This window comes from Hyperolius riggenbachi, chromosome 11, assembly GCF_040937935.1.
Source record: "Hyperolius riggenbachi isolate aHypRig1 chromosome 11, aHypRig1.pri, whole genome shotgun sequence".
In the NCBI taxonomy this organism is placed as follows: domain Eukaryota; kingdom Metazoa; phylum Chordata; class Amphibia; order Anura; family Hyperoliidae; genus Hyperolius; species Hyperolius riggenbachi.
The window spans coordinates 8502086-8526713 of record NC_090656.1 but is presented as its reverse complement, the minus strand read 5'-3'; the positions used below and the strand labels follow the sequence as shown (position 1 = coordinate 8526713).

At 49.5% G+C, this 24628-nt stretch overlaps 2 protein-coding genes across 5 annotated transcripts in view; one reads left to right on the top strand and one right to left on the bottom strand.

Moving 5' to 3' along the window:
- The window catches only part of WTIP (WT1 interacting protein), a 146132-nt gene extending 139689 nt beyond the window's left edge, over window positions 1-6443 (bottom strand). The window contains exon 1 of the mRNA XM_068261045.1: window positions 5255-6443. Coding sequence (XP_068117146.1) covers window positions 5255-6341 — 1087 coding nt within the window. The 5' untranslated portion in view covers window positions 6342-6443. The remainder of the gene's footprint in view (window positions 1-5254) is intronic.
- A 143-nt stretch (window positions 6444-6586) lies between these two features.
- Window positions 6587-24628, top strand: part of LOC137538661 (b(0,+)-type amino acid transporter 1-like) — a 154743-nt gene continuing 136701 nt past the window's right edge. For all 4 annotated transcript variants that reach the window (XM_068260944.1, XM_068260939.1, XM_068260943.1 and 1 more), the window contains exon 1: window positions 6587-6653. The gene's annotated coding sequence lies outside the window, so the exon portion shown is untranslated. The remainder of the gene's footprint in view (window positions 6654-24628) is intronic.

Genomic DNA, 24628 nt, shown 5'->3' with positions numbered 1-24628 from the left:
TCTGAGTCTGAGCCATTTTGGGAACCCAGAGTCGGATTTCATAAACCAAGGAGTCGGAACATTAGGATGCTGAGGCTTCCCCCACCCGAGGTGAGTACCCCCCAGGGGAAGTTTTCACATTACAGTTCCTCTTTAAGGGACACTTGAAGTGAGAGGTATATGGAGGCTGCCATATTTATTTTCTTTTAAACAATACCAGTTGCCTGGCAGCCCTGCTGATCTATTTGGCTGCAATAGTGTCTGAATAACACCAGTAACAAGCATGCAGCTAACCTGGTCATATCTGTCAAAATTGTCAGAAACAGCTGATCTGCTGCATGCTTGTTCAGGGGCTATGGCTATAAGTATAAGAGGCAGAGGATCATCAGGGCAGCCAGGCAACTAGTATTGCTTAAGGTGGCCATACACTGGTCGATTTGCCATCAGATTCGACCAACAGATAGATCCCTCTCTGATCGAATCTGTACGGCTGCCTTTACTGCAAACAGATTGTGAACCGATTTCAGCCTGCAACTGATCACAATCTGTGGAGCTGCCACTCCCCCCCCCTCATACATTACCTACTCCAGGCGGCGCGAGCCCCCTGGTCTTCTCCGCTTCGGGCTCCAGACAGTTTCTTCTCCGCTCCGCTCTGGCTACTGAACTTCCTGTCCAGGGGAAGTTTAAACAGTAGAGGGCGCTCTACTGTTTAAACTTCCTGCCGGGACAGGAAGTTCTGTGTAGCTCTGGAGCCCGAAGCGGAGAAGAAGACCAGGGGACTCGCGTCGGCTGGAGCAGGTAATGTATACCCGCTGTATTGCGTCGGTCGTTGGGCATTCGAACGCCGCTAACGACGCACTCCTGACCCGCCGGCGACCGAGAAAAATCTTCCGCACGGATGGGTCGACGGGAACGATCGATTTCGGACGAAAATCTATCGTTCTGTCAGCGGTGTGCAGCCGCATCACTGTGATCGAAACGGCTGTACATCGGCGGGAAAATCGGTAGGTGTATGGGCCCCTTTAAAAGGAAATAAATATGTCAGCGTCCATATACCTCCCAGGGCTGGTGCACACCTAGAGGCTTCTGAGCCCTTTTCAGATGGCCAGCGATACTGAAAGCCTACGAGCAGGGTTGTGATTTTTCTGAAGGTGGCCACTACCTGTCCAATTTCTAGCGAAAAATCATTTGAGCGATCAGAAATTCTGACCAGATTGGTTGTAAATAATCTCCGTTGATGAGCACAAAATCGATTACAAAGGATTATAAACATAGTCGTCCGATTTTCGTCAAATCAAAGTTTGGATTTTCTTGCTGGTTGTGATAGATAGGAAGCAAAGATTGTTTCATTGATGGTGTAGTGAACGATTTTTCTTCCGAACAGAATTTTCTGATCGCTTGAATGATTTTTCACTACAAATTGGACCGTTAGTGGCCACCTTTAAATAGCAAATGCGCTGCATGTAGCATTTTTTGGAGCGATTCAGCTTGAATGTGCAAAAATCACTCATTCAAAAAGTCTCTCTGAGAATCGCTTCACAAAATCAATATCGCTAAGTGCTAGCAGTGATTTTGATGTACACTAGCCCTCACATCAGTTGTCCTTTAAAGAGACTCTGCAATGCCCTTTATGCTGGCCTCCCCAAAAAGGACCTGCGTCGCCTGCAATTAGTGCAGAATGCTGCTGCCAGATTGCTAACAAACCAGCCTCGCTACTGTCACATTACACCGATCCTTCGCTCACTGCACTGGCTACCAGTAGAATGGAGAATACTCTTCAAGATTGGACTGCTGACATTCAAATCCCTGCACAATCTGGGCCCTGGATACATGAAGGACTTGCTGAAGCTGCACCACACCTCTCAACCTCAGATCAGCAAATTCTATAAACTTGGTCACTCCCAGAGTGCACCTCAAAAAATCTGGAGATAGAGCCTTCTATCATGCTGCCCCTACTCTTTGGAACTCCCTGCCATACCCAGTAAAGACAGCACCATCCCTGGAGCTATTCAAATCCAGACTGAAAAGCCACCTGTTTAGCCTGGCATTTCCAGACTTATAAAATTCTTCCTCTGTACCACGATGGTCGGAGCCATGCTTATGCGCTTTGAGTCCCATGGGAGAAAATGTTATTTGTTGTTGTTGTAGTAATTAAAAATAAAAAAAAAAACTCTGGGGGATACCTACCTCAGGGTCCCAATGAGGCTTCCCCGACCTTTGTAGATAACAAATCCAGCGCTGGCTCCCCGAATCCTTCCCCGACAAGCTTGAGAAGCGGGGATTTATTTACCCCTCTGCGCAGTAGCTGCTCTTCGTTTGGGTAAAGGGGGCCATACACTAGGCGACCAACCAACCAATCGACCATCCAATTCGATTATTATAATTGAATTGGATGAAAATTGGTGCTGCCAAGTGCATGCCCGACCGACAATGCGACCAATTTTGGGACAGAAATTGGCCGCACAGTCGATCGCGCATGTAGGAAAATGTCGGGCCGAGGTTAGTTGGTCGGGTGCGTGGCGGTACGGCAGCTGAATTGCGAACGAGAGACGACAAACCCCCCGCCGCAATGTATAAATGTATGTAGTGTAGTGCATTTATACATTACGTGTCCGGTGTCAGCCTCCACGCGGTTTCCGTCCATCTTGCCGGGTTCCGCATACGCGCCGGCGGCGCTGTGACGTCACGAAGGTGCATAGCGGCTGACGTCAGGCGCTATGCATCGCTAGCGTCTATGCGGCTTACCAGGCGAGATGGACGGATGGACCCAGCGAGCTGCTACAGGACAGCTAATGTATAAATGCACTACACAACATACATTTATACATTTTGGCGGCAGCGGCAGGGCGGAGGCGGCGGCTCAGCCGATTCCCTGATGATTTCATGCTGAAATCGGACGGGAATCGGCCTGTAGTGTATGGGCAGATTCGATTAGAGATAAATTTGTCTCTTGGTCAAATCTGCCCATATTCATTCTAATGTATGGGCACCTTAAGGCGGAAATAGCAGAACCCGATCATATCCTCTCTACTGCGCAGGCGCAAGAGGACTCACGCTTGCGCTGTAGAGCGAATTGATCGAGTTCGGCTATTTCCACCATTAACTTGAATGAACAGCAATTATTGCGCCTGCTATGGATCGCGGTAGGTAAATATTTACATCACCGCACTTCGAGGGACCCTGGCACTTGAACGGAGGGACAGAGGAGGACGGGGAAGCCTTGTTAGGATCCAGAGTCTTTCCCCTCCCGACGTTAATATCCCCCAGAGGGGTTTTTTTCCATTACAGGTTTTCTTTAAGGTTTTCCAAGATAATGAGAGCTGAAAATGCTCATCAAGTCTATTGCCATCATTTCTGAAACCATGTCAAAACTGTCACTGCAGGGCCTCTGTCACAAACTACGCTGAATTTTTGTGGATGTTCACGAGTCCATTCACCACTAGACTGTTTAACCACTATCTGCAAAGAACATGCAGAACAAGAACAGATCCAACCCGCAGGACCAAAATACTGGCACATGATCCAGCTCTTCTACGCCAATCTGTAGAAACGCTAGATTCCCAGATATCTACGGACCTCCATTTGCAGTTAAAGTGGCTTGAATTCTGCATTTCATATGTACCAGAAGAATCCCCGGCCAGTCAACGAGTTTAGGGACTGGGAGCATCTCCTCCAGAAAAGCTGCATGAACCTAGGGTGCCATCAGCAATTTCTAGGAGAGCTTGGCTCCTCAGATTCAGGGATTTCTCTACACTAGTAGAAGGGCAGCCAAACAGTGATCTCTCAGTCTTACAGAACACTAGACATCAGAGGTGGACACATTACATTCAGAAGCCTGTCCAACTTAGTGGCCATTTGGAAATTTTTCATCGAGACACAGCCAAGGAACAAAAAACCTCAAAAATTAGATGTTAGCTGTAATTTTCAAGCAGCGCTTATGCCTTGCTTGTGGGTTGAGTCCAGCTCTGTTGTAAACATACAATTTTTTTTAATCAGGAGACCATTGCTGTTTCATCAGGGGGTGGCTAAGCGATGACATGATTTTGGGAGACAAGGAAGCTCACAAGGGCAGCATCTTTGATTGGATATACAGTACACTGAATGTAACAGCTTAGTGAGGACATTTATGGTACAAAGAAGTGAGTGAAATCATAAAAATGCATGATAAATTGTCACTGCAGAGGAAACGGACTATAGCTCGTGCTGGAGAGCGAACGATTTCTTTAATGCTTCTTGGTCCGATGTATCTCAGCTTGGGCGATGGCGGCTCTCCCGGATATTGCCCACTCAACCCGACTCAAAACTCCTGACTCCAACCTGTGCCAGCCTGGTGACCACAAGCTTAGCACGTCAACGGTTAAGGCAGGAGATATACATTGTGGTCAGGAAGGTTTGCAGAACAGAGGCGCCATTGTCTAAGGGTTACTCAAACCCTTAACTCTTCACAAGCCAGGGGCAGAGGAGGCTCAGCATGCCCAGAATAAAAGCAGACGCCTCAGTCATGAGTTTAAAAGCTTGTATAACTGTTATACCGAGACAGAACCAAAGTAACAAGACCGTCTTTAGACTATTTGTGAAGCTTTGTGCCAAATACAAAGCAATTAGCAACAAAAATTAAGTAGTATTGACACAATGCATGATGTAAAACATATGGCACGGGGCGGCAGGTGTGACAGAGAATGTCACACAAAGCAGAATTCAAAAATAGGGAGAGACCTGACGTTGTAGTCAGGTCACTGAAGGCTAATGTTGAAGAATAATGAGCTGTGCTTTCAGGCATACTGGCATTTGTAGTTCACTGGCAGAAGACCTTTAACTTACAATAAAAGAAATTCTAAGTAAGCAAAAGAAGACTCATATAGAAGAACAAATAATGTGGCACCAGGACTTGAGGTTCCTCAACAGCAGCAAGCTACCCCTTACTGGACAGCCAAAATAAATTTGGAGCAACAACAAAAGGTGGACTCAGCAAATGACATACAAGAGGCAGGGGGCCACCACAGCATTTGGCGATTCCATTCTTTGTTATTGGTCAGAATATTTTCACGTCTGACATGGACAGGAATGGGTGAAGTCACTAAAGAACTTGCTAGTGCCATCATGCCATCCTGGACCTAGTTGTGCTGCAAACTGCCCAGTAGATACATTGTCTACAACAAGCCATGGGCTGACCAAATGGGCCACAAGTGTCAGTGCTACAAACTGGCAATTTTAGTCCCTCAGTGATCGTAGATTGTCCATAGATAAAAAACCTTTGAACAAAGTATGGACTTACCAAAATACTCCCTCTTCATGTGCATCTCCAACTCCTTCTCCAACTCCAGTGTAAGCGCCTCCAGCCTCTTCTCGGCTTGACTTGGTCCACTCTCCTTGGACGGTGTGACTTGGTAAGGTACCTTGAAGCGGTGGACCGTGGCGGACCCCTTGGCAGAGCTGAAATTGTAGGACACTCCAGTATTGTTGATCTCGGCGGTGCAGAGAGCTTGTTGCTGCTGCTGCGATTCGTGTCGCGGTGGAGACTGGGTGAGGACCTTGTAGTGACAAGACTCTCCAGGATCCTGCATGAGGTGCTCTTCCTGTACGCTTGGCCCCAGCATGGACGACCTGGGGGAGGGCACAGGCAGGTCGCTGTAAGCCCCCAAGGACCCCCTGGAGCTTCTGGAACTCCGAGAACTGTGGCTGGAGATGCTCGAGCGCGGGCTGACCACCGACGGGTTGCAGCTGCCTAGGGTAGCCGCCCGGCCATCCGGGAGGCACATGCTGGTCCTGGGGCTGACCAGACTCCCATGACCCCCCAACCCGTCCAGTTCTGGGTTGGCGGTGGAGGCGTAGCGCGAGTCGGAATAGCTGGACCTGGGGCTGGTGGTGCACGAGTACTGGCTGGCCGTGCTGGAACGCGGGCTGGCGTGCCTCTGGTCGTAACCCATGCTGATGCCACTCGTACGGTTGCTGCTGGGCTTGGATCCACCGTCGTAGCTGGTCAGGCTGGCACGGGGACTCGAGTGCTTGCTGGTGTCGCTGGCCGTGCTGGCGTAGCTGGACCGCGGGCTCAGCGCCGGACCCTCATACTGGCCCATGCTGGTTCTGGGGCTGCTGTACTTGTCACCCCCGGGCACCACCAGGCTGGAGCGTGGGCTCAGGGCGCTGACGCTGGACCGGGGGCTGTTGGCACTCTTGCCCCCTGCAGTGGGGTACATGCAGCTCTTGGCAGGCAGCCCCCCCTCATAGCTGTGTCTGTAGAGCTCGGCAGAGTACCTCTTATTACCCCTCTCCCCTGAGTAGCATGGCAGGGCCACCTCAGAGTGGCACAGGGACTCCTCCAGGCACAGACCCTCCATCAGCTCCTCCGCGTAGCGCTCCATGGAGCCGGCCAAGGCGGAGGGATCTCATAGAGGGAGCCCGCCGGGCCGCCAGCAGCTTCTCCCTCCGCGGACTACTTCCTCCTTCCCCTTCCCGGCCGGGAGGAATGTGCGGACGCGCACTGTGGCGCCGCGGCTGCCAGGAATGTTACCGCCTCACGCGGGATCACTGCGCAGCCGGGACTACACGACGTCCAGGGAGCTGCGCGGGCTGATTAGTGTGCGTGCAGCGCGAGAGAGTGCGCGGTCACGTGTCGCGCTGATTAGGGAGAGAGTGCGCGTTCATGCGTCTTGTGCTGCTGCTGATGATGAAAGGTAGGTTATAAAGGTACAGTAAATAAAATGTAAAGGTGACCATCAGATAAATCCCTGTCAGGTCTAATCTGATCACAGAGGGATCTATTACTGCCTCAAACAAGGCATAGCTCCCAGGTGCTCCTCTTTTGGAGTGACAGTCCCTCTTTGGGAGCCCTCTGTCCCTCTTTCCTCCTCATTTGTCCCTTTTTCAGGACTGATGTTCAGATCTGTGTAAATAGATGTCGTTTTCTACTGAAAAATGTGCATTAAGTGACACTAAAATGTAATCCCATAGATTCAATTTATGTATTTTTGTTTTTAACTCTTCTTTTTTTTTTTTTTATTGAGTGAAATTGTTTAGAATATAAACATTAATGAGTCCTGTTATTACAGATCACTCCGTTTTTCATAGGAAAAAAAAACTAATTAAAAAGATATAAACAGGACTAAGTATAACTATATCTGTACTTTTCTATATCAGGCTAAATCATTATAAGTCTCGTCAGTTTGTTATACTTAAAGGGGTTAAGTGGGAGGTTGAAAATAAAAATGGACACTTACCTGGGGCTTCTATCGGCCCCCTGCAGCTTTCATGTCCCGCGCCGTCCTCCTCCGATCCTCGGTTCCCCGCCGGTCCCGGTCTGATATTCGTCTAACAAGACGAATAGTGCTTGCTCCTGCGTGCGCCATCGGGAGATTACTGCGCAGGCGCAGTATGAAGTTTTCTTTTTTTACACCTGCACAGTAAGCTCCCGATGACGCTCGCGCAGCCGCAGGTGGATCAGGTCCCGGATTAGACCGGGACCAGCACCGGGGAACAGTGGATCATTGGAGGAGGGCGTGGGACATTACAGTTGCAGGGGGCTGTCAGAAGCACCAGGTAAGTGTCCATTTGTATTTTCAACTCCCCCCCCCCCCCCTGTTTAAAGAGAGTCTGAAGCGAGAATAAATCTCGCTTCAGACCTCATAGTTAGCAGGGGCATGTGTGCCCCTGCTAAACCGCCGCTATCGCGCCGCTAAACGGGGGTCCCTTCACCCCCAAATCCCCTCGGTGCAGCGGGGGAGCGCTTCCTGGTTGGGGCAGGGCTAACCGCCGCAGCCCTGCCCCACGCGCGTCTGTCAGCGTGTATCTCCGCCTCTCCCCCGCCCCTCTCAGTCTTCCTTCACTGAGAGGGGCGGGGGAGAGGCGGCGATGCGCCGCTGATAGACGTGATTGGAGGCAGGGCTGCAGCCGTTAGCCCTGCCTCCAGGAGCGACCAAGCCTGCGACCAAATCTTGCGGGGGGGGGGGGGTTGGGGGTGAAGGGACCCCCGTTTAGCGGCGCAATAGCGGCGGTTTAGCAGGGGCACACGTGCCCCTGCTAACTATGAGCTCTGAAGCGAGATTTATTCTCGCTTCAGAGTCTCTTTAAAGAGGAACTCCAGTGAAGATAATGTAATTAAAAAAAAGTGCTTAATTTTTACAATAATTATGTATAAATGATTTAGTCAGTGTTTGCCCATTGTAAAATCTTTTAAATCCCTGATTTACATTCTGTACATTCTGAGATTACATGGTAACATTTTACTGCTGGCAGGTGATGTAGCTGCTGCTTGCTGTTTTGGCCGTTGGAAACAGCTGTAAACAGGAAACTGCCAGGAGTACCACGGTCCTCAGAGTTTCTTGTGGGAGGTGTTTCACCACAATATCAGCCATACAGCGCCCCCTGATGGTCTGTTTGTGAAAAGGAATAGATTTCTCGTGGGAAAGGGGGTATCAGCTACTGATTGGGATGAAGTTCAATTCTTGGTTGGAGTTTCTCTTTAAATTGATGTATTTCTTATATTCAAATGTTAATATGAAGGAAAAAAGGAAAATGAACCAGGATAGGAAGGAGCCGTGTGGTTGGAATGATAAAACAACACGTTTTTCTTATGACATCTTTATGGTATGCGTAAAATTTTCAGCATAAAATCTATCAGCCCGCAGCATTGCACTGTTCAAACTGCTGCCGCTCCAAACCCGCCGCCAACCCATTGATAACTATACTAGCTATACTGGGCAGGGCCGGGCCGAGGCATAGGCTGGAGAGGCTCCAGCCTCAGGGCGCAGTGTAAGAGGGGGCGCAGAATTCATTCAGCTGTAATTCTGAATTGTGTTTGAAGCAGAAAGAAATAAGAAAAGGGGATACATGGCAGTGACTGCAAGCCAGATAACTACATATTAAGGTGTTGGGGATGTTATGGGCCCTGTGGCGCCTCTTAGTCTAATAGCAATCAGTGTGTGACGGCTGGGGTGGCAGGGATGGAGGGGCGCACTTTGGTGTCTCAGCCTTGGGTGCTGGAGAACCTTGTCCCAGCTCTGATACTGGGCACTATACTAGCCATACTGGGCACTATACTACCTATACTGGGCACTATACTAGCCATACTGGGCACTATACTACCTATACTGGGGCACTATACTAGCTATACTGGGGCACTATACTAGCCATACTGGGCACTATACTAGCTATACTGGGACACTATACTAGCTATACTGGGCAGTGAGCACTATACTAGCTATACTGGGGCACTATACTAGCTATACTGGGGCACTATACTAGCTATACTGGGACACTATACTAGCTATACTGGGACACTATACTAGCTATACTGGGACACTATACTGGGACACTATACTAGCTATACTGGGACACTATACTAGCTATACTGGGACACTATACTAGCTATACTGGGGCACTACCTACCTATACTGGGCACGATACTAGCCATACTGGGCACTATACTAGCTATACTGGGGCACTACCTACCTATACTGGGCACTATACTAGCCATACTGGGCACTATACTAGCCATACAGGGCACTATAGTAGCCATACTGGGCACTATACTAGCCATACTGGGGCACTATACTAGCTATACTGGGCACTATACTAGCTATACTGGGGCACTACCTACCCATACTGGGCGCTATACTACCTATACTGGGCACTATACTACCTATACTGGGCACTATACTAGCTATACTGGGCACTATACTAGCCATACTGGGCGCTATACTAGCCATGCTGGGCACTATACTAGCTATACTGGGCACTATACTAGCCATACGGGGCACTATACTAGCTATACTGGGGTACTACCTACCTATACTGGGCACTATACTAGCCATACGGGGCACTATACTAGCTATACTGGGCACTATACTAGGCACTATACTAGCTATACTGGGGCACTACCTACCTATACTGGGCACTATACTAGCTATACTGGGGCTATACTAGCTATACTGGGCACTATATTAGCTATACTGGGCACTATACCGGGGCTATACTACCTATACTGGGCACTATACTAGCCATACTGGGCACTATACTAGCTATACTGAGCACTATACTAGCTATACTGGGGCACTACCTACCCATACTGGGCACTATACTAGCCATACTGGGCACTATACTAGCTATACTGGGCACTATACTAGCCATACTGGGCAGTATACTAGCTATACTGGGGCACTACCTACCTATACTGGGCACTATACTAGCCATACGGGGCACTATACTAGCTATACTGGGCACTATACTAGCTATACTGGGGCACTACCTACCTATACTGGGCACTATACTAGCTATACTGTGCACTATAGTAGCTGTACTGGGCACTATACTAGCTATACTGGGCACTATACTAGCTATACTGGGCACTATACTAGCTATACTGGGCACTATACTGGGGCTATACTACCTATACTGGGCACTATACTACCTATACTGGGCACTATACTAGCTATACTGGGCACTATACTAGCTATACTGGGGCACTACCTACCCATACTGGACACTATACTAGCCATACTAGGCACTATACTAGCTATACTGGGCACTATACTAGCTATACTGGGGATCGAACTACCCATACTGGGCACTATACTAGCTATACTGGGGTAACTATACTAGCCATACTGGGGCAACTAAACTCCCTATACTGGGGCAACTATGCTAGCTATGCCGCCGCACCCCATCCCCCCTCCCCCCGTAACCTGCTGCGCACGACACTGTCCACTAACAGACCGTTTTATACATTTGTCATTTAACCACTTCAGGACCACAGTCTTTTCGCCCCTTAAGGACCAGAGCCTTTTTCTCCATTCAGACCACTGCAGCTTTCACGGTTTATTGCTCGGTCATACAACCTACCACCTAAATGAATTTTACCTCCTTTTCTTGTCACTAATACAGCTTTCTTTTGCTGCTATTTGTTTGCTGCTGCGAGTTTTAGTTTTTATTATATTCATCAAAAAAGACATGAATTTTGGCAAAAAAATGACTTTTTTAACTTGCTGTGCTGACATTTTTCAAATAAAGTAAAATTTCCTATACATTTGAGCGCGAAAGTTATTCTGCTACATGTCTTTGATAAAAAAAAAACCATTCAGTGTATATTTATTGGATTGGGTAAAAGTTATAGCGTTTACAAACTATGGTGCCAAAAGTGAATTTTCCCATTTTCAAGCATCTCTGACTTTTCTGCGCACCTGTCAGGTTTCATGAGGGGCTAAAATTCCAGGATAGTACAAATACCCCCCAAATGACCCCATTTTGGAAAGAAGACATCCCAAAGTATTCAGTGAGAGGCATGGTGAGTTCATAGAAGATTTTATTTTTTGTCACAAGTTAGCGGAAAATGACACTTTCTGACAAAAAAAAGAAAAAAAAAAAGTTTCCATTTCTTCTAACTTGCGACAAAAAAAAATGAAATCTGCCACAGACTCACTATGCTCCTCTCTGAATACCTTGAAGTGTCTACTTTCCAAAATGGGGTCATTTGTGGGGTGTGTTCACTGTCCTGGCATTTTGGGGGGTGCCTAATTGTAAGCACCCCTGTAAAGCCTAAAGATGCTCATTGGACTTTTGGCCCCTTAGCGCAGTTAGGCTGTAAAAAAGTGCCACACATGTGGTATTGCCATACTCAGGAGAAGTAGTATAATGTGTTTTGGGGTGTATTTTTACACATACCAATGCTGGGTGGGAGAAATATCTCCGTAAATGACAATTGTTTAATTTTTTTTACACACAATTGTCTATTTATAGAGATATTTCTCCCACTCAGCATGGGTATGTGTAAAAATACACCCTAAAACACATTATACTACTTCTCCTGAGTACGGCGATACCACATGTGTGGCACTTTTTTGCACCCTAACTGCGCTAAGGGGCCCAAAGTTCAATGAGTACCTTTAGGATTTCACAGGTCATTTTGAGAAATTTCGTTTCAAGACTACTCCTCACGGTTTAGGGCCCCTAAAATGCCAGGACAGTATAGGAACCCCACAAATTACCCCATTTTAGAAAGAAGACACCCCAAGGTATTCCGTTAGGAGGATGGTGAGTTCATAGAAGATTTTTTTTTTTTGTCACAAGTTAGCGGAAATTGATTTTAATTGTTTTTTTTCACAAAGTGTCATTTTCCGCTAACTTGTGACAAAAATAAAATCTTCTATGAACTCACCATACTCCTAACGGAATACCTTGGGGTGTCTTCTTTCTAAAATGGGGTCATTTGTGGGGTTCCTATACTGCCCTGGCATTTTAGGGGCCCTAAACCGTGAGGAGTAGTCTTGAAACCAAATGTCGCAAAATGACCTGTGAAATCCTAAAGGTACTCATTGGACTTTGGGCCTCTTAGCGCACTTAGGGTGCAAAAAAGTGCCACACATGTGGTACCGCCGTACTCAGGAGAAGTAGTATAATGTGTTTTGGGGTGTATTTTTACACATACCCATGCTGGGTGGGAGAAATATCTCTGTAAATGACAATTGTTTGATTTTTTTTTACACACAATTGTCCATTTACAGAGAGATTTCTCCCACCCAGCATGGGTATGTGTAAAAATACACCCCAAAACACAATATACTACTTCTTCTGAGTACGGCGATACCACATGTGTGACACTTTTTTGCAACCTAGGTGCGCTAAGGGGCCTAACGTCCTATTCACAGGTCATTTTGAGGCATTTGGATTCTAGACTACTGCTCACGGTTTAGGGCCCCTAAAATGCCAGGGCAGTATAGGAACCCCACAAGTGACCCCATTTTAGAAAGAAGACACCCCAAGGTATTCTGTTAGGAGTATGGTGAGTTCATAGAAGATTTTTTTTTTTGTCACAAGTTAGCGGAAAATGACACTTTGTGAAAAAAAAACAATACATATCAATTTCCGCTAACTTGTGACAAAAAATAAAATCTTCTATGAACTTATCATACACCTAACAGAATACCTTGGGTGTCTTCTTTCTAAAATGGGGTCACTTGTGGGGTTCCTATACTGCCCTGGCATTTTAGGGGCCCTAAACCGTGAGGAGTAGTCTTGAACCCAAATGTCTCAAAATGACCTGTGAAATCCTAAAGGTACTCATTGGACTTTGGGCCCCTTAGCACAGTTAGGCTGCAAAAAAGTGTCACACATGTGGTATCGCCGTACTCAGAAGAAGTAGTATAATGTGTTTTGTGTTGTATTTTTACATATAACCATGCTGGGTGGGAGAAATATCTCTGTAAATGACACATTTTTGATTTTTTTTACACACAATTGTCCATTTACAGAGAGATTTCTCCCACCCAGCATGGATATGTGTAAAAATACACCACAAAACACATTATACTGCTTCTCCTGAGTATGGCGATACCACATGTGTGACACTTTTTTGCAGCCTAGGTGCGCTAAGGGGCCCAACGTCCTATTCACAGGTCATTTTGAGGCATTTGTTTTCTAGACTACTCCTCACGGTTTAGGGCCCCTAAAATGCCAGGGCAGTATAGGAACCCCACAAGTGACCCCATTTTAGAAAGAAGACACCCCAAGGTATTCCGTTAGGGGTATGGTGAGTTCATAGAAGATTTTATTTTTTGTCACAAGTTAGTGAAAAATGACACTTTGTGAAAAAAACAATAAAAATCCAATTTCCGCTAACTTTTGACAAAAAATAAAATCTTCTATGAACTCATCATACACCTAACAGAATACCTTGGGGTGTCTTCTTTCTAAAATGGGGTCACTTGTGGGGTTCCTATACTGCCCTGGCATTTTACGGGCCCAAAACTGTGAGTAGTCTGGAAACCAAATTTCTCAAAATGACTGTTCAGGGGTATAAGCATCTGCAAATTTTGATGACAGGTGGTCTATGAGGGGGCAAATTTTGTGGAACCTTTCATAAGCAGGGTGGCCTCTTAGATGACAGGATGTTTTGGGCCTGATCTGATGGATAGGAGTGCTAGGGGGGTGACAGGAGGTGATTGATGGGTGTCTCAGGGGGCGGTTAGAGGGGAAAATAGATGCAATCAATGCACTGGGGAGGTGATCGGAAGGGGGTCTGAGGGGGATCTGAGGGTTTGGCCGAGTGATCAGGAGCCCACACAGGGCAAATTAGGGCCTGATCTGATGGGTAGGTGTGCTAGGGGGTGACAGGAGGTGATTGATGGGTTTCTCAAGGTGTGATTAGAGGGGGGAAATAGATGCAAGCAATGCACTAGCGAGGTGATCAGGGCTGGGGTCTGAGGACGTTCTGAGGTGTGGGCGGGTGATTGGGTGCCCGCAAGGGGCAGATTAGGGTCTAATCTGATGGGTAACCGTGACAGGTGGTGATAGGGGGTGATTGATGGGTAATTAGTGGGTGTTTAGAGGAGAGAAGAGATGTATACACTGCACTTGGGAGGTGATCTGATGTCGGATCTGCGGGCGATCTATTGGTGTGGGTGGGTGATCAGATTGCCCGCAAGGGGCAGGTTAGGGGCTGATTGATGGGTGGCAGTGACAGGGGGTGATTGATGGGTGGCAGTGACAGGGGGTGATTGATAGGTGATTGACAGGTGATCAGTGGGTTATTACAGGGAATAACAGATGTAAATATTGCACTGGCGAATTGATAAGGGGGGGTCTGAGGGCAATCTGAGCGTGTGGGCGGGTGATTGGGTGCCCGCAAGGGGTAGATTAGGGTCTAATCTGATGGGTAACAGTGACAGGTGGTGATAGGGGGTGATTGATGGGTGATTGATGGGTAATTAGTGGGTGTTTAGAGGAGAGAATAGATGTAAACAATGGATTTGGGAGGTGATCTGATGTCGGATCTGCGGGCGATCTATTGGTGTGGGGGGGTGATCAGATTGCCCGCAAGGGGCAGGTTAGGGGCTGATTGATGGGTGGCAGTGACAGGGGGTGATTGACGGGTGATTGACAGGTGATTGACAGGTGATTGACAGGTGATTGACAGGTGATCAGGGGGGATAGATGCATATAGTACACGGGGGGGGGGTCTGGGGGGGGGGTCTGGGGAGAATCTGAGGGGTGGGGGGTGATCAGGAGGGGGCAGTGGGCAGGGGGGGGGGATAAAAAAAAAAATAGCGTTGACAGATAGTGACAGGGAGTGATTGATGGGTGATTAGGGGGGTGACTGGGTGCAAACAGTGGTCTGGGGGGTGGGCAGGGGGGGGTCTGAGGGGTGCTGTGGGCGATCAGGGGGCAGGGGAGGGGAAATCAGTGTGCTTGGGTGCAGACTAGGGTGGCTGCAGCCTGCCCTGGTGGTCCCTCGGACACTGGGACCACCAGGGCAGGAGGCAGCCAGTATAATAGGCTTTGTATACATTACAAAGCCTATTATACATATGTGCAGCGGCGATCCGGGTGGTAGTAACCCGCCGGCGCTTCCGAACGGCCGGCGGGTTACTACGAGCGGTGGGCGGAGCCAGTCCCCGGCGGCTGATCGCGTCACGAATGACGCGATCGCCGCATAGCCACTCCCGCAGCCGCCCCCGCCGATGGGCGTATTGCGGTCGTTTGGGCCCGGACTTTGCCGCCGCCCATCGGCTGGGGGCGGTCCTCAAGTGGTTAAAGAGGAACTCCAGCCTAAACAAACATACTGTCATTAAGTTACATTAGTTATGTTAATTAAAATAGATAGGTAATAAAATCTTTTACCCACACTGTTTTAAAAGAACAGGCAAATGTTTGATTTCATGATGGCAGCCATATTTTTGGTAGAAAGGAGGTGACAGGGAGCATGAGACACAGTTCCAACTGTCCTGTGTCCTGAGCACCTCTCCCAGTTGCTAGGCAACGTGAATAACAACATAGGAAATCCCATCATGCTCTGCACAGCATCAGGGGAAAAAAAGCCCCAGGCTTTTTTTCTTTGATGGGTGGAGCTTAGCTAAAAATGCAGCTAAAAATGATGCTTTGGTAAGAAAAAGAAAATTCTGATGCTGTGAAACTGTTAACCTGCTGAGCGGTCTGGACGAGCTCAGCTCGTCCAACACCGCCAGAGGCTGCCGCTCAGGCCCTGCTGGGCCGATTTCCACCAAATAAAAAGCAGCACACGCAGCCGGCACTTTGCCAGCCGCGTGTGCTGCCTGATCGCCGCTGCAGCGCGGCGATCCGCCGCGTGCAGCAGCGAAAGAGGGTCCCCCCAGCCGCCCGAGCCCAGCGTAGCCGGAACAAACAGTTCCGGCCAGCGCTAAGGGCTGGATCGGAGGCGGCTGACGTCAGGATGTCGGCTGACGTCCATGACGTCACTCCGCTCGTCGCCATGGCGACGAGGGAAGCGAAACACGGAGGGCCGCTCATTGCGGCCTTCCGTGTTATTCCTTGCCGCCGGAGGCGATCGGAAGATCGCCTCCGGAGCGCCCTCTAGTGGGCTTTCATGCAGCCAACTTTCAGTTGGCTGCATGAAATAGTTTTTTTTTTATTTAAAAAAAAACCTCCCGCAGCCACCCTGGCGATTTAATCAGAACGCCAGGGTGGTTAAAGAAACACCAAGCCTTTTCAGTTCTGCTGAGTAGATTTTTAGTCCGGAGGTTCACTTTAAAGTGTGTTTCATGATTTACTGTGATTTTGGGATTTGACATGTCTGGATTTTCTGGTGCTTCTTTGGGCCAAACCCTTTCCAGAGACTTTGGAGGTGTCATTCTCTATTGCATTCCTTTGCAAGCAACTGTTGGTATTCCATTATTGCCATAACTGTGAGTTCAGATGCTATGACCTATCTGTTAGAACATATTGCCGCTGGTGCAAGGAGAACAGCCTTGTGCTTAACTGTGCAAAAACTGTCAAACTGATCGTTAACATTAGGAAGTCTGCCTCCACCCCACCTCCCATCTACATTGACGGTATGGAGGTGGCCAGAGTATCCTGTGCCCTCCTCCTGGCACTACCATCTCCAATGATCTCAGGTGGATGCCACATGTCACTGCCACTCAGCGGAAAGCCCAACAGAGGCTTTACTTCCTGTGTCAACTGAGGAAGTTCGGCAGGCCCAAGAGATTCTGACAAGCTTCTACTCCGCTACATTTGAATCAACCCTCTGTTCCTTCATCTTGGTCTGGCATGCTGGTGCCACCAACAGCGACAGGCAGAGACTACAGAGAGTCATCAAGTCGGCAGAGAGGATCATTGGAAGACCGCTCCCCTCACTTGCCCACCTATACTACGCAAGACTGTGATCAAGGGTGCTGAGGATCGGCAACGATCCCTGTCACCCAGGCCACCCCTACTTCAGCCTGCTTCCATTGGGCCGGAGGTTACGAGTAATCTCCACTAAGAGTGACTCTCTTTCAACTGGCAGAGTCCCAGTGGATTGGCGTACAGCCCACGTTTTTCCATTATTTAAGAAGGGCAAAAAATCAGATCCAGGAAATTATTGACCTGTAAGCTTAACATCAGTTGTATGCAAACTATTTGAGGGGTTACTAAGAGATACTATACATGACTTCATAGTAGAAAATAATCTTATTTCTCAGCATCAACATGGGTTTACTAAAGACAGGTCCTGTTTGACTAACATGCTCAGCTTTTATGAGGTAGTGAATGCTAATGTGGATATTGGGAATGATGTAGATGTGATATACTGTATATACTCGCATATAAGCCTAATTTTTCAGCACAAAAAATGTGCTGAAAAGTTACCCCCTCGACTTATATGCGAGTCAGTGGAGCAGAGCGGAGGGTGGAGCAGGTTTTGTTACTGGCAGAGGAGCGTAAGGATTGTGCACTAGTGATGCTGCTCTTGCCAGCTGGCTCCCTGCTGTTTCTGTGCTCCCCATCCCCTGCAACATGGTGTGCAGAGTGCGCTGCTCAAGACTACCTGCGTCCCTTGGCTTGTGGAACGGAGCGTTCCAGCAACGTGTCAGCGGTGCAATTAACAGGGACACAGCTTTATCATTCTTGGGACACATATAGCTATGGGGAGAGGGGCTGACTTGCACTGGGGGCAGATCAAGCTACTATGGAGTGGGCTATACTGGGCAGGGGGCTTATATGAGAGTCAATAACTTTTTCCTGGTTTCTGAGGGAAAAGTGGGTACCTGTGCTAATAAGCAGGTTGGCTTATATGCGAGTATATATGGTACATGGACTTTGCAAAGGCCTTTGACACTGTTCCACACAAAAGTCTGGTGCAAAAGTTGATGGTGCAAGGACAAGGGAAGAGTCTGTGTGCATGGATAGGGAACTGGCTAATGGACAGAAAACAAACAGTTGTGGTCAGTGGATCATACTCAAAATGGGTGACTGTTAGCAGTGGGGTCCCACAGGGGTCTGTACTGGGTCCAGTGCTCTTCAATTTATTTATTAAAGACCTAGTAGATGCAGTAGTAAGAAATGTTGCTATTTTTGCAGATGATACAAAATTGTGCAGAATCATCAACTCTCAGGAAGATAGGGACATATTGCAACAGGATCTGGATAGGATGGCTATATGGGCACATACATGGCAGATGAAATTCAATGTTGACAAATGTAAAGTCATGCATTTCGGACGTACCAATGGTCTAGCACCATACAAAATAAATGGGATACAGTTGGGGACATCAAACTTGGAGAAGGACTTAGGAGTACTCATCGACAACAAGTTAAATAATCGTACTCAATGCCAAGACGCTGCAGCTAAAGCTAACAAAATTTTGGGATGCATTAAAAGGGAAATAAAGACTTGAGGTGCTAGCATAATATTGCCCCTGTTTAACTCTCTAGTAAGGCCACATCTGGAATATGGAATTCAGTTCTGGGCACCACATTACAGGAAAGATATTGCAGTTTTAGAGCAGGTGCAGAGACAAGCAACAAAATTGATACGTGAGATGGAAGGTCTCACTTACCAAGAAAGGTTAGATAAACTGGGTTTATTTAGTCTAGAGAAAAGACGCCTTAGAGAAGATCTAATTAACAGGTATAAATACATCAGAGGGCAATATAAAAGCTTGGCGGATGAGCTTTTTGTCCCTAGGCCTTCTCAAAGGACTAGAGGACATGATCTGCGCATGGAGGAAAACGTTTTAGCCATTTATTTAGGAAAGGGCTCTTTACAGTAAGAGTGATTAAGATGTGGAATGCATTGCCACAGGAAGTAGTTATGGCAAATTCTATACTTGCATTTAAAGGGGGCTTAGATGCTTTCCTTGCGATGAAAGACATCCATGGCTATAATTACTAGGTAATGCCCAGTGGTGTTGATCCAGGGATTTTATCTGATCACCATCTGGAGTGGGGAAAGATTTTTTGTCCCTTTAGGGGCTAATTGGACCATGCCTTGTAAGGGTTTTCCCCTTCCTCTGGATCAACAGGGATATGTGAGGGAGCAGGCTGGTGTTGTGCCTTCCTCTGGATCAGCAGGGATATGTGAGTGTGCAGGCTGGTGTTGTGCCTTCCTCTGGATCAGCAGGGATATGTGAGGGGGCAGGCTGGTGTTGTGCCTTCCTCTGGATCTGCAGGGATATGTGAGGGTGCAGGCTGGTGTTGTGCCTTCCTCTGGATCAGCAGGGATATGTGAGGGTGCAGGCTGGTGTTGTGCCTTCCTCTGGATCAGCAGGGATATGTGAGGGGGCAGGCTGGTGTTGTGCCTTCCTCTGGATCTGCAGGGATATGTGAGGGAGCAGGCTGGTGTTGTACCTTCCTCTGGATCAGCAGGGATATGTGAGGGTGCAGGCTGGTGTTGTGCCTTCCTCTGGATCAGCAGGGATATGTGAGGGTGCAGGCTGGTGTTGTGCCTTCCTCTGGATCAGCAGGGATATGGGAGGGAGCAGGCTGGTGTTGTACCTTCCTCTGGATCAGCAGGGATATGTGAGGGAGCAGGCTGGTGTTGTGCCTTCCTCTGGATCAGCAGAGATATGTGAGGGAGCAGGCTGGTGTTGTGCCTTCCTCTGGATCAGCAGGTATATGTGAGGGAGCAGGCTGGTGTTGTGCCTTCCTCTGGATCAGCAGGGATATGTGAGGGAGCAGGCTGGTGTTGTGCCTTCCTCTGGATCAGCAGGTATATGTGAGGGTGCAGGCTGGTGTTGTGCCTTCCTCTGGATCAACAGGGATATGTGAGGGAGCAGGCTGGTGTTGTGCCTTCCTCTGGATCAGCAGGGATATGTGAGGGAGCAGGCTGGTGTTGTACCTTCCTCTGGATCAGCAGGGATATGTGAGGGTGCAGCCTGGTGTTGTGCCTTTCTCTGGATCAGCAGGGATATGTGAGGGAGCAGGCTGGTGTTGTGCCTTCCTCTGTATCAGCAGGGATATGTGAGGGTGCAGGCTGGTGTTGTGCCTTTCTCTGGATCAACAGGGATATGTGAGGGAGCAGGCTGGTGTTGTGCCTTCCTCTGGATCAGCAGAGATATGTGAGGGAGCAGGCTGGTGTTGTGCCTTCCTCTGGATCAGCAGGTATATGTGAGGGAGCAGGCTGGTGTTGTGCCTTCCTCTGGATCAGCAGGGATATGTGAGGGAGCAGGCTGGTGTTGTGCCTTCCTCTGGATCAGCAGGTATATGTGAGGGTGCAGGCTGGTGTTGTGCCTTCCTCTGGATCAACAGGGATATGTGAGGGAGCAGGCTGGTGTTGTGCCTTCCTCTGGATCAGCAGGGATATGTGAGGGAGCAGGCTGGTGTTGTACCTTCCTCTGGATCAGCAGGGATATGTGAGGGTGCAGCCTGGTGTTGTGCCTTTCTCTGGATCAGCAGGGATATGTGAGGGAGCAGGCTGGTGTTGTGCCTTCCTCTGTATCAGAAGGGATATGTGAGGGTGCAGGCTGGTGTTGTGCCTTTCTCTGGATCAACAGGGATATGTGAGGGAGCAGGCTGGTGTTGTGCCTTCCTCTGGATCAGCAGGGATATGTGAGGGAGCAGGCTGGTGTTGTACCTTCCTCTGGAACAGCAGGGATATGTGAGGGTGCTGCCTGGTGTTGTGCCTTTCTCTGGATCAGCAGGGATATGTGAGGGAGCAGGCTGGTGTTGTGCCTTCCTCTGTATCAGCAGGGATATGTGAGGGTGCAGGCTGGTGTTGTGCCTTCCTCTGGATCAACAGGGTTATGTTAGGGAGCAGGCTGGTGTTGTACCTTCCTCTGGATCAGCAGGGATATGTGAGGGTGCAGGCTGGTGTTGTACCTTCCTCTGGATCAGCAGGGATATGTGAGGGAGCAGGCTGGTGTTGTACCTTCCTCTGGATCAGCAGGGATATGTGAGGAAGCAGGCTGGTGTTGTACCTTCCTCTGGATCAGCAGGGATATGTGAGGGAGCAGGCTGGTGTTGTGCCTTCCTCTGGATCAGCAGGGATATGTGAGGGTGCAGGCTGGTGTTGTGCCTTCCTCTGGGTCAGCAGGGATATGCGAGGGAGCAGGCTGGTGTTGTGCCTTCCTCTGGATCAGCAGGGATATGTGAGGGAGCAGGCTGGTGTTGTGCCTTCCTCTGGATCAGCAGGGATATGTGAGGGTGCAGGCTGGTGGTGTGCCTTCCTCTGGATCAGCAGGGATATGTGAGGGTGCAGGCTGGTGTTGTGCCTTCCTCTGGATCAGCAGGGATATGTGAGGGAGCAGGCTGGTGTTGTGCCTTCCTCTGGATCAGCAGGGATATGTGAGGGAGCAGGCTGGTGTTGTGCCTTCCTCTGGATCAACAGGGATATGTTAGGGAGCAGGCTGGTGTTGTACCTTCCTCTGGATCAGCAGGGATATGTGAGGGTGCAGGCTGGTGTTGTACCTTCCTCTGGATCAGCAGGGATATGTGAGGGAGCAGGCTGGTGTTGTACCTTCCTCTGGATCAGCAGGGATATGTGAGGGAGCAGGCTGGTGTTGTACCTTCCTCTGGATCAGCAGGGATATGTGAGGGAGCAGGCTGGTGTTGTGCCTTCCTCTGGATCAGCAGGGATATGTGAGGGTGCAGGCTGGTGGTGTGCCTTCCTCTGGATCAGCAGGGATATGTGAGGGTACAGGCTGGTGTTGTGCCTTCCTCTGGATCAGCAGGGATATGTGAGGGAGCAGGCTGGTGTTGTGCCTTCCTCTGGATCAGCAGGGATATGTGAGGGAGCAGGCTGGTGTTGTGCCTTCCTCTGTATCAGCAGGGATATGTGAGGGTGCAGGCTGGTGTTGTACCTTTCTCTGGATCAACAGGGATATGTGAGGGAGCAGGCTGGTGTTGTGCCTTCCTCTGGATCAGCAGGGATATGTGAGGGAGCAGGCTGGTGTTGTACCTTCCTCTGGATCAGCAGGGATATGTGAGGGTGCAGCCTGGTGTTGTGCCTTTCTCTGGATCAGCAGGGATATGTGAGGGAGCAGGCTGGTGTTGTGCCTTCCTCTGTATCAGCAGGGATATGTGAGGGTGCAGGCTGGTGTTTTGCCTTCCTCTGGATCAACAGGGTTATGTTAGGGAGCAGGCTGGTGTTGTACCTTCCTCTGGATCAGCAGGGATATGTGAGGGTGCAGGCTGGTGTTGTACCTTCCTCTGGATCAGCAGGGATATGTGAGGGAGCAGGCTGGTGTTGTACCTTCCTCTGGATCAGCAGGGATATGTGAGGAAGCAGGCTGGTGTTGTACCTTCCTCTGGATCAGCAGGGATATGTGAGGGAGCAGGCTGGTGTTGTGCCTTCCTCTGGATCAGCAGGGATATGTGAGGGTGCAGGCTGGTGTTTTGCCTTCCTCTGGGTCAGCAGGGATATGCGAGGGAGCAGGCTGGTGTTGTGCCTTCCTCTGGATCAGCAGGGATATGTGAGGGAGCAGGCTGGTGTTGTGCCTTCCTCTGGATCAGCAGGGATATGTGAGGGTGCAGGCTGGTGGTGTGCCTTCCTCTGGATCAGCAGGGATATGTGAGGGTACAGGCTGGTGTTGTGCCTTCCTCTGGATCAGCAGGGATATGTGAGGGAGCAGGCTGGTGTTGTGCCTTCCTCTGGATCAGCAGGGATATGTGAGGGAGCAGGCTGGTGTTGTGCCTTCCTCTGGATCAACAGGGATATGTTAGGGAGCAGGCTGGTGTTGTACCTTCCTCTGGATCAGCAGGGATATGTGAGGGTGCAGGCTGGTGTTGTACCTTCCTCTGGATCAGCAGGGATATGTGAGGGAGCAGGCTGGTGTTGTACCTTCCTCTGGATCAGCAGGGATATGTGAGGGAGCAGGCTGGTGTTGTACCTTCCTCTGGATCAGCAGGGATATGTGAGGGAGCAGGCTGGTGTTGTGCCTTCCTCTGGATCAGCAGGGATATGTGAGGGTGCAGGCTGGTGGTGTGCCTTCCTCTGGATCAGCAGGGATATGTGAGGGTACAGGCTGGTGTTGTGCCTTCCTCTGGATCAGCAGGGATATGTGAGGGAGCAGGCTGGTGTTGTGCCTTCCTCTGGATCAGCAGGGATATGTGAGGGAGCAGGCTGGTGTTGTGCCTTCCTCTGGATCAACAGGGATATGTGAGGGAGCAGGCTGGTGTTGTACCTTCCTCTGGATCAGCAGGGATATGTGAGGGTGCAGGCTCGTGTTGTACCTTCCTCTGGATCAGCAGGGATATGTGAGGGAGCAGGCTGGTGTTGTACCTTCCTCTTGATCAGCAGGGATATGTGAGGGAGCAGGCTGGTGTTGTACCTTCTTCTGGATCAGCAGGGATATGTGAGGGAGCAGGCTGGTGTTGTGCCTTCCTCTGGATCAGCAGGGATATGTGAGGGAGCAGGCTGGTGTTGTGCCTTCCTCTGGATCAGCAGGGATATGTGAGGGTGCAGGCTGGTGGTGTGCCTTCCTCTGGATCAGCAGGGATATGTGAGGGTACAGGCTGGTGTTGTGCCTTCCTCTGGATCAGCAGGGATATGTGAGGGAGCAGGCTGGTGTTGTGCCTTCCTCTGGATCAGCAGGGATATGTGAGGGAGCAGGCTGGTGTTGTGCCTTCCTCTGGATCAGCAGGGATATGTGAGGGAGCAGGCTGGTGTTGTACCTACCTCTGGATCAGCAGGGATATGTGGGGGAGCAGGCTGGTGTTGTGCCTTCCTCTGGATCAGCAGGGATATGTGAGGGAGCAGGCTGGTGTTGTACCTTCCTCTGGATCAGCAGGGATATGTGAGGGAGCAGGCTGGTGTTGTGCCTTCCTCTAGATCAGCAGGGATATGTGAGGGAGCAGGCTGGTGTTGTCCCTTCTTCTGGATCAGCAGGGATATGTGAGGGTGCAGGCTGGTGTTGTACCTTTCTCTGGATCAGCAGGGATATGTGAGGGAGCAGGCTGGTGTTGTGCCTTTCTCTGGATCAGCAGGGATATGTGAGGGAGCAGGCTGGTGTTGTACCTTCCTCTGGATCAGCAGGGATATGTGAGGGAGCAGGCCGGTGTTGTGCCTTTCTCTGGATCAGCACGGATATGTGAGGGTGCAGGCTGGTGTTGTACCTTCCTCTGGATCAGCAGGGATATGTGAAGGAGCAGGCCGGTGTTGTACCTTCCTCTGGATCAGCAGGGATATGTGAGGGAGCAGGCTGGTGTTGTACCTTCCTCTGGATCAGCAGGGATATGTGAGGGAGCAGGCTGGTGTTGTGCCTTCCTCTGGATCAGCAGGGATATGTGAGGGTGCAGGCTGGTGTTGTACCTTCCTCTGGATCAGCAGGGATATGTGATTGAGCAGGATGGTGTTGTGCCTTCCTCTGGATCAGCAGGGATATGTGAGGGAGCAGGCTGGTGTTGTGCCTTTCTCTGGATCAGCAGGGATATGTGAGGGTGCAGGCTGGTGTTGTACCTTCCTCTGGATCAGCAGGGATATGTGAGG